The 9969-nt window shown below is 53.2% G+C and overlaps 1 protein-coding gene across 4 annotated transcripts in view; it reads left to right on the forward strand.

Annotated features, from left to right (window-relative positions):
• The window catches only part of CNTROB (centrobin, centriole duplication and spindle assembly protein), a 20643-nt gene extending 18603 nt beyond the window's left edge, over positions 1-2040 (forward strand). For 2 of the 4 annotated variants that reach the window (XM_040629984.1, XM_040629985.1), the window contains 2 exons: positions 429-501; positions 714-2040. In XM_040629984.1, the coding sequence (XP_040485918.1) occupies positions 429-501; positions 714-839 (199 nt within the window). In that variant the 3' untranslated portion in view covers positions 840-2040. Of the gene's footprint in view, positions 1-256; positions 502-713 lie in introns of all 4 variants that reach the window. The other 2 variants (XR_005834737.1, XR_005834736.1) reach the window with 2 other exon arrangements.
• Positions 2041-9969: the final 7929 nt, after the last annotated feature.

Consider the following 9969-nt stretch of genomic DNA (forward strand, 5'->3'; position numbering starts at 1 on the left):
GGGGGTCTGGCCTCGGGCGGCCGGCGCGGGCGGGAGGAGCGGCTGCGTGCGGTCCGCGGGTCCACCGAGAGCCATCTGTTGTTCTGGGGAAGAAGGCACGGGCCAGCGGTGGGCCCACGGTCTCCTCTTCCTCTGTCCCCCGCTGCTCCCGCCTCTCTCTGGTCTCTTCCTTTCTAGCGTCCGTCTCCTCACCTGTAAACACCACCTCCGCGCCTCCGTGCCCTCCTACCTTCATCTTCTCCTCTTTACCCCGCAGCTCAGAGCTCAGACTCTAGGACTCTGACCTCCTAGTGTAACTCCCTAGTGAGTCCGCAGTGTCTCCTCCTGTTTGAGCCCCAGGTCTGTCTCGTTTGTTGTTCTTCGCAAGAGACAGATTGGGGAGTGGGGGGGGGCAGCTCCCCATCCTCATCCCTCCATTTCTGTGGCAGGACGGACAGCCGAGGGGATAACGTCCCCAGAAAGAACACAGACTCCCGCTTGGGTGAGATCCCCCGGAAAGAGGTGAGGGATAGTGGGGCAGGGACGGGGGCATGGAAGGGCCCTCGCTGACTGGTCCCCAGCTGGCCCCCTTGTCTGTTGCCTGGCCCCTGCTTCCTCCATGTCATCTGTGGCCTGGTCTCTCCCCTCTGCTGATTGACCGTGGCCCCCTTGTGCTCGGTGCCTTTCCGCAGCGGCGGGGAGGCTGACTCTCCCTCCTCTTCTCCTCACTCCAGATCCCCTCCCAGGTGCTCCCTCGCCGCCTCGCTCCAGCCCCTAAGACAGAAAAACCTCCGGTTCGCAGGAAAGGCGGGCACCCTCCCCCCAGCAGCACGAGGAGTCGGGGGGGCATCTGGAGATGAGCCCCTTGCCCTTTCTACTCTTCTTGTTTGAGTAAATGCTCGAGAGTCTGTGTTCGAGTCTCTGACTCCTAGGCATCTGAGAAAATGGAGATTTTATAGGAAACTACTTGGTAAAGAAACCTCATTCTGTTTGAGTATGTTTTTTATATGTTACGTGTTCCCGTTTTCTATTCTGCGGAAAAGACACGAAGGCTTAGAAGAAAGACCTCTGGCTAGGTTTGAGGAGTTCCGGTGACCTGAGGTTCGGTGTTTTGAGAGTAGCACATGCAGAGCCATGAGCCATGGTCTGCGATGGGATTACGGAAGGTTCTCACTTGCTTCTTCATACATTTCTGTATTTCCACATTTTCTGAAACAAGTATGTATTAACAATCAGAAAAAACACACTTGTAATAAAAGAGTAAATTATTGTATAAAGAGTGAGTAAAAATTCGATTGTTGGGGGAGATTATTGGTCTCAAGGGCGAGTAAAGCTTGCGGATTGCATCGGCGGGGCGCTGACCCACCGGCAGCCATGCTGCCGCGCTGAGACACGGGTTACAGACTAGACTGCTGGCTGGGAAAGAAAAAAGAGCCATCGTTACCAAACCTGCCATCCTCATTCTCACCACAGTGAACGAGAAAGAACCGGCCCGTGTGCGGAGCTGAGGAAGGCCCCGCGTCACCGCACACACGGAGAGCTGGGAGCACGACTGAGGTCCAGCTGCAGGACGACGCCCTGGGACCTGCATCCCCTCCAGCTCAGAGCCCAGCGTGGGCGGCGAGGACACCAAGTACGGCTCGGAAGGGCCTGGCCGTCCTGGGGTGTCTTCTGTGACGGGGGCGAGGCCGGTCTCTCTGCTCCCCAGTTACGTGGTTAGTGCCAGCATAGACGTGATGGCACACACCTCAGTGTTCCATAGACGCAAAAGCATGGGCCTTGCTTGCTGCCACCGCAGAGAAACTTCCGAGCCTCCGGGGGAGGGAGAGGGAGAGAAGATGGACGCCTGGGACCGGCTCCGGCCAGGGCAGCTTGGCCCTCGGTACCCGCACTCAGGGCTGCTCTCTCTGGCGGAAAGACGCCCTCCAAGCCCTGTCTGTCTCTCTACCCACCTAGGAGAACATTGACTTTGCTCCTTTTTGATTTGAACAAACTCTGTGTTTGGTGGCCTGTAGTCGCCCTTCGTAGATCATTTTATGACATTTTTAAAAGCTGGTGAGATGAACACTGAGTCTTACCTCCTCGTCTCCTGGGTTCCAACCTGCCCCCATCCGTCAACACGCCCTACATTTTTCTTGACACGAAGGACGGTCCGGAGAACGTTGCCCAGCTCTCCAGAACAAAATCAGAAGGGGGCACAGTGCTGATGTAACCGTTTTGTGAGCTAATTATAGAAAAACAATGTCAGTTGTTAAAAAATCTAGTGAACGTGAGAAGCCTCTCTCTTCCCTGAAGACCAGCAAGGAGGGGCTGGGAGGGGGAGAAAAGCCACAGACAAGCAGCCCCCCACTGTTTCCTTACATAATCATCTTGGGAATATTCCAAGGGGGGACAAATGAAAGAATTCGCGAGTTTTGGAAATGCCCACACGGGGAGGAGGTGGGGGCTTTCAGGTTTCACTTAGTGTGGCTGGGGGGTGACGTGGGACTTTGTCCCCGGAGGATTCACACAGCCCCGTGGGGGTGGGCGTGGGGGAACATATTGGGGTGAAGACTTCGCTCCACAACCAGGAAGCCCTGTGGGGCGCTGGCTCTGGGGCCAAGTGTGTTTCCCTGGTAACGTCCAGAGCAGCCGGTGGTCCTGCTCCACACGGTCACCCGGGGTCTCGGGCTCTTCCGTCCGCAGATCAGGGGCATTATCTGTGTGGTTGAAGCAAGATCGTGGTCACGTGGGACTCCGGGGTGGCAAGAAGGGGCAAGAGCCAGGCCCGCTGGTTTGAGACCCATACTTGGAAATGCCACACATCAGCATTGCTTATGTTTGGTTGCCAAGACCTGAGTCACGGGAGACTCGGAAGCGTGGCCGGGCTGGCCGCCGTGCTTGCAGCCCTAGCCTCTGTTTCTATGCAAGAACCGGGGAAGAAGGAAGGATAGAGTCGGGGTGGACAGCTAGCAGTCTGCTGGGCTGCGAGGGGTGCCTCCCTCGGGGGCGGCGGAAACCGTGGCTGAGGCAGCCCGTGCCGGTCGTCAGCCCAAAGCGCGCAGACACCGAAGCCGCTCAGCGCGCACGCGGAAATGACCATGTGCCTCCAGGGTCGCCGAGGGCGTGGAGCAGCAGAAATGCCACTCGCGCTCCGAGGTGGGGGCCCGGGAGAGAACCAGCGGGCCCTTTGGGAAGCGTTTAGGCGTCATCTAGTAAAGGGGATGATGCCCACTCCCTAAGATGCGGCGAATCCATCCCTAAAGACGGGCTCCAGAAAATCCCTGGCCAGGGCGCGGGCCCGGAGACCAGTACGGGAGCGTCCCCGCAGAAGCCTGCCGACCACCGATGTCCAGTAGCAGAGATGGGCTCGTGTAGCGAAACCCCACGCAGCGTTGCAAACGCATGAGCTAAGGTTACGCACATCCGCATGGATCGCACAAACGACGTCGAGTGGAAAAGCAGATTGCAGATTGCAGAACAAGGTACACACTCGACTGTTTATGCAAAGTTTGCAAACAAGCAGTGGATCGCCCGCGCGTGGGCTGCTGTTGGAGCCCAAGGGCGTGAGAAGGGGCCCTGATGGGGGCGAGGGGCTGGCAGGTCGGCCGGCAGGTGTCCGAGCAGGGGTGGCAGAGGCCGGGCATCTGTGCGAGGGAGGACGGGGGGGCCGATTGTCCCAAGGGGGGGATCAAGTGTGGGACGGCATCGTGGATAGCAGGAGCTGGCATTTTCACTTTGGGGGGAAGGATTTACAAACACGGAAAGGGAGGAAAGAGAATTCTGGGCTGTTGGATGAGAACTGAATGCATCAGTGCAGACTCCCCGTCTCCCATACGTACAGATAGGACGGAAATACGAGTAGATTTCCCCAAAAGACCCCTGTATCCGTCTCCCAGGACTGCTTGGACTAATCACCACCCACTGGGTGCGTCCCAGTAGAAATGTGTCCTCACAGTTTTGGGAGCCGCAAGTCGGAGATCAGGGTGTCGGCAGGCCCGTGTTCTCTGCAGACTCTGGGGGGCGGGGACCCTTCCCTGCCTCTTCCTAGTTTCCGCTGGTGGCTGCCAGGGGTCCTTGACGTTCCTTGGCTTGTAGACACACCACACCACTCTCTGCCTCTGCTGTCACGTAGGGTTCTGTCTGTCCGTCCCCCCGTGTGTTCACCTGGCCTTCTTATAAGGACACGGATCATTGGATTAGGACCCGCCCTAATCTCGTTCGACCTCATCGTAACTGATTATGTCCGCAAAGACCCTATCTCCAAATAAGGTCACATTCGGAGGTATTGGGGCTTAGGATTTAAACATAGCTTTTGGGGATATGGATAAGGATAATAACCCTTTTAACAACGAACACACCTAGCATCCAGCTCTTGCCTTTTAAATGCCATTCTGTATGAAAAAGGAAGGAGGGCTCCTTGGAGAAATGGCTGATTCCAGGATTTCCCCAGGATCAGGGAAAGTACAAGGTACAATCTGACACGACCAGTCTGGAGACACCGTCAGGTCCCACAGGTTAAGGGCCTGGTCCCACCAGCCTGCCCCCCACTCCAGAACCCATCACAAGTGAGTGGGTCCCCGGGTTGCCCACAGCTGCTATGTGATATCACAAATTCGAGGTTCCCACCGCCCCCTTCCCCAGGTTCAATGAATCTGCTAGGGCAGCTCGCAGACCTCAGAGAAGCACTTACCTTTTTATCAAAGGGTGTCATAGAGGGTGCAGGTGCACGCCACTGCAGAGACGTATGGGCGCTTCTGCCACCGGGGACGGGCGTGTGGTCACCGGCTAGAAGCTCCCCCAACCCAACTGGAATGTTGATGGGGGTTCCATCACGTGCACGTGATGGGTCATTAAGTCTATTTTCAGACCTTCTCCCTTCTCTCAAGAGAATGTGCGGGGAAGGAGGGACGGGCTGAAAACGCCAAGGTTCCAGTCATGGCTCAGCCCCCGTCAGGAGCAACCCAGGAGCCCACCCAGAGCCATCTCAGTAGAAGGGAAGCTACTCCCGCCACCCAGGAGATCACAAGGACTTCAAGAGCCCTGTGTCAGGAACCGGGGGCAGAGACCAACATATAGTCTTCTACTCTCACAGTCGTGCTCTTTGGCATTTTTTCCTTTTGTTGTTTCAGAAGTCAAGAAAGAAAGAAGAAAGAAAGAAAGAAAGAAAGAAAGAAAGAAAGAAAGAGGAAAAAGGAGGTGTCCTGGGCACCCCCTCTTCTTCCGAGCTGCTCTCGCTAGGAGACTTTTCATTCGGTACCCCTTGTTACCGTTTGAATTTTGTTTCTACCACGTATGTGAGGTTTCCTTTAAAATTCTACTATAGTATCTCATAGTCCGGAATCAGTGAACGAAACGTCTCCTTGCATCTGTGCTGACAGACTGAGGCTGGCTCTGGGCTCTGGAGCCGGGATTGTTCACCCCGCGGTTTAACCACACGGCTCGGACTCGGCACTGGCGGCCGCGGCTGCACCACGTCAGGCCAGGAAGCTGGTGCTGCTGATGTCGAGGATAATTTATCACCCCTGCCTTCTGGGTGGACTGAGGAAGAACGACCAACAGCCACAAATTAAGTGTTTGTCTGCAGCAGAATATTAAGCCTTTTTTTTTTTTTTTTTTTTTTTTTTTGCACTGGGAAGTCTTGGTGAGGGTAAATAAGGCACATGAATATTTATAGGTCGTATTAGTCAGGGCTCTCCGGAGAATAGAACCCACAGGATGTGTGTGTGTATAAATAAATATGTACCTACATCGAGAGCGATGTGTTTTAAGGAATTGGCTCATGCAATTGGCTTGGCAGGTCCCGAAGCCACAGGGTAGGGCGGCAGGCTGGGGACGGCAGCAAGCGGTGCCATTTCGGAGCAAAGGCTGCCCGCCACGGCCGGAGCTCCTCTGAGCATGGGGGAGGCCGGCCTTCCCGGTCAGGCCCCCACCTGACGGATGAGCCTGCCTCCTGCGTGCAGAGCCGTCTGCATTACTCAAAGTCCGCAGACTCAGGTGCCTGGCTGGCTCAGTCGGTTGAGCGTCTGCCTTCGGCTCAGGTCATGATCCCAGGGTCCTGGGATCGAGCCCTGTGTCGGGCTCCCTGCTCAGCGGAGAGTCTGCTTCTCCCTCTGCTGCTCCCCCCTCCCCCCTACACTGGTGCTCTCTCACTCTGTCTCTCTCTCTCACATAAAGTCTTTTTAAAAAAAGTCTGCAGACTTAAATGTTAAATTTCAAAAATGCCTTCACAGAACATCTGGAATAATGTTGACCGACCACCTCCGTACTGCGGTCTAGTCAGGTCGATCCATTAAATTAACTGTCACAGAGATTCTGGACCAAGAGATGCGTTCCTTTTCTTTCTCTCTTTCTTTGAGAGAGAAAGAGCGAGCAGGGGGAGGGGCAGAGGGAGAGGGAGAGAGAGAGAATCTCAAGCCGATTCCCCTCTGAGCGCAGAGCCTGACGTGGGGCTCGATCCCAGGACCCTGAGATCCTGACCTGAGCCGAAATCAAGAGTCAGCCGCTTCGCCGGCTAAGCCAGCCAGGTGCCGCCTGCCCAAAAGATGCATTTTCATTCATGATCATAGAAAATCTCCCATCAGCCATTAGCACGGGGGGTGGCAGGTGGCGGCAGCGTGTCGGTCAGATTCACGCTTGTCCCCCTTATGAGTCGTTCCCGACTTTTTACTGTGTATCTTATATACAGCCCCCCATTTGTAAATTATATGCTGACACCAACTGCCCGTCCAGCCTGGATTTGGGCTTTCGTCCGTCAGCAAATGAACCACGCTTCAGGTTGTCCGTGACAGTCACACGGAGGGGCTCCCTTGTGTGTGTGTTGTAACAACACGTCACTCTTTATTAAACAAGAGTAGAACCGCTCTGGGCTTCAGCTTCAGACCTCGTTTCTTGGCACTTCCACTGCCAGCGTAACTGCTAGTTTCCATGTCTGTTGACCTCAGTCCACCCGAGGCAGCTCGAGAACCGGGGCCCCTGTTCTTTTGCTCTGTCAAGACTTCAGGATTCGAGCGCACGGCCCGGCAGAGGCTATGTGCCCCGTTGAGGTGTGTGGACTGGAGTTCTAAGAATTTTGATTTTCCCTGACAAAGCTTGCTTGTTGCAGGAGCTGTAGGAAACCAACACAAGTACAAGGAAATAGAAATTGCCCAAATTTCTATCACCCGGACAATTCACACGTTCACGACAACATCTACAATAATGTTGGCCGTTTTCTTCCAATTTTTAATGCATTTCCCAGAGGCCTCGTGGGAGCCGATGATTCTCCTTGGAATCTCCGTGTCCTTCTCTGGGGCCCGGGAACTCAGTCCTCTGGGCTGAGGGAAAATGGGGAGGCGGGGCTCCCAAGATCTTTATGGCTGTGCCACGCTGGGGCTCGGGATCATGTGTGAGGCTTCTGCCCCCGGTTCCTGGGCCTGAGAACACCTTTGCACCATTTCTCCTCCGGGTATCTCTCCCTTGGGCCCCACCCCAAGTGTCCCTCAAACTCTTCGGGGATTTCTGATTCCATCCCCTCACTTTGGGGTTGAGCCTGGTGTGGGGGTGAGGGTGAAGTGCATTCAGCACACACTCCCCTCCTCTTTCCCCTCATCAGCCTTTCTGTCTTGGGAGAGAACAGTCTAACTGCTCCCGATTTGCCAGAATCCTCCCCGTTTCCCACAGGGCTCTGACTTTGGAAGCGGGCTTTTGCCCTTCCGTGCTCAGAGAGCGCCACCCTTTCTCTGAGGCAGTAGGTACAGAATAACGACTTGAAAGAGCGAAGGAGGAAAGGGTGAGAGTGTAACAGGAGAAATGGGGAAAAGGGGGGATAATATTTCAAAATGTTACCCTTCTCTGCAAGCGAAGGGGGGTCCCAATTATATCATAGTCGCATAACAATTATTTTGAGCTAAAGACATCTGAGATTTAACAGATGCAGGAGGAGGCTTTGTCTGAACCCTCCCTCATCTGACTAAAGGGAGAACTTCTGGGAGTGAGACAGCCATAAATCCCCTCTTTGGGGTGCCTTCCTTCCTGAGAAGCAGATCAAGGGTGAAACGGTCATAAATCCCCTCTCCGGAGGAGTTTCTTGGCCTTGAAGAAGATAAAGAAGACCACAGGCATTATCACAAGCTATTTTATCTCCCCTTTGATTCCCAGAAAAGCCCATTTATCTCCTAAAGAAACCCATTTGTTCTTCCCATAGAAGCTTTTTCCTCCCCACTGTCTTTCCCCTACTAGTAAATATATATAAACCCCTGTTTACAGTTATTGAACTAAATTACTTTGTGGGTGAATTCCTGCATGCACACATGAATAAACATTGTCTTTTTCTTGCTAGTTTATCTCTTGTCAGTTTAATTCGCAGGCCTCCGACACTGAACCTAAGAGGGTAGAGGAAATGTTTTCTGCGCCCCCCCCAACACAAGTAATAATTTTAGAGTTTTAGCTAGCATTTAGGGACTCCAGCTTCCTTAGAGGGATTCTAGTCTTAGACAACCCACCACAGTGGAGTGATTTCTATCAAAGTCCTTAATAATTTTCACAGTAGGAATGTGCTTGCTTGAAGCTGAGAAGAGTCACAAAGGAGGCCTGCGTTTCTGGGGAGCACTGAGGTGGCCTCAGTGCAGGTCTCAATTAATCCTAGAAATAAGGGGTCACTAGTGGGAAACATTTGCATGCATACCTGTATTTCCAGGCACCAAAGACAATGCAATATTATGTCTGCTTTTCCCAGGTTTTTTCTATGCTTACCTACTTTTGTTTTCTACCTAATTGGACTCACACTTGTGTGTACTGTTTTGCACATTTAACTTATTTATTAGTTAAATATAAGTTCATACTGTGAATATGAACATTTTTTTCAGGCCATGAAACATTCTCGAACATCCTGAATTCCAATGGCTGCGGACTGTTACATCACATAGACGTCCCGTAACTGTGCGTGGTCGATCCCCTGGTGCTGGACAGTGAGGGTTTCTCCGCAGGCTTTGAAGGGATACGTTGTTGCTTTGAACATCTCTGTATAGAAACCTTTGTGGGAGGACCCAGGTTATTTCTCCTTCTTCTTCTTCTTCTTCTTCTTCTTCTTCTTCTTCTTCTAGTATTTATTTCAGAGACAGAGCGTGAGCATGAGCGTGGGGAGGGGCAGAGGCAGAGGGAGAAGCTGGCTCCCTGCTGAACAGGGAGCCCCACATGGGGCTCCACCCCAGGACCCCGAGATCATGACCTGAGCCAAAGGCAGACGCTTCACCGACTGAGCTCCCCAGGAGCCCCCCAGGTTATTTCTTTAGGGTGATTTCCCAGAAGCAGGATTAAGGTAGGTTAAAGGGTATACATGCACCTTTTTCTCTTTTCTTTTTATTGAGATGTAACTTACAAATAAGATGCATACATCTCAAGCTTGATGAAATCTTACATTTATAAACACCCAGGTAGGTGCTGTCCAGACCGAAATAGAGCGTTTCCATGTCCATCACCCAGAGAGCCTCCCGTGCCCCGCCCCCAGTCAAAGCCCACCCACTTCCCAGCAATGGCCCCTATGACCCGTCGCTGGTGAATATTCCTGCCTCTCCTTGAACTTCACATAAATAAAACATCAATACTGACTCTCTGGCATCTGACTTCTTTGTCCCAACCCAGTGTGAGATCCATCCGTATTATCGTACCTGTCAGTTACTCATTCTGTCTCCCCCATCCCTGCAGTGTAGTTCTCTGTTGTTTGAATATATCAAACCCGTTTATTGTCCTTTAACAGACATTTGGGGTGTTTCCAGTTTGGGGACGTGACAAACGAAGTCGTGGTGAGTGTTCTTGTACGCTTTTTCAGTGGGCACGCACACTTACTTCTGTGGCGTGTACCCCCAGGGGTGGAATTGTTGGCAGGTGTGTTGAGCTTTAGGAGATGAGTGCCAGGTGGTTTTCCGAAGCAGCTGAACCAGCTTAGACACCTACTAGTAACGTGTGCGCGCCCCCTTACTCCCTGTCCTTATCGGCACGTGGTGTTGTCCATCTTTTTCGTCTCAGCCGTTC

The sequence above is a fragment of the Ursus maritimus genome, unplaced genomic scaffold (genome assembly GCF_017311325.1).
Source record: "Ursus maritimus isolate PB19 unplaced genomic scaffold, ASM1731132v1 scaffold_14, whole genome shotgun sequence".
Lineage (NCBI taxonomy): Eukaryota > Metazoa > Chordata > Mammalia > Carnivora > Ursidae > Ursus > Ursus maritimus.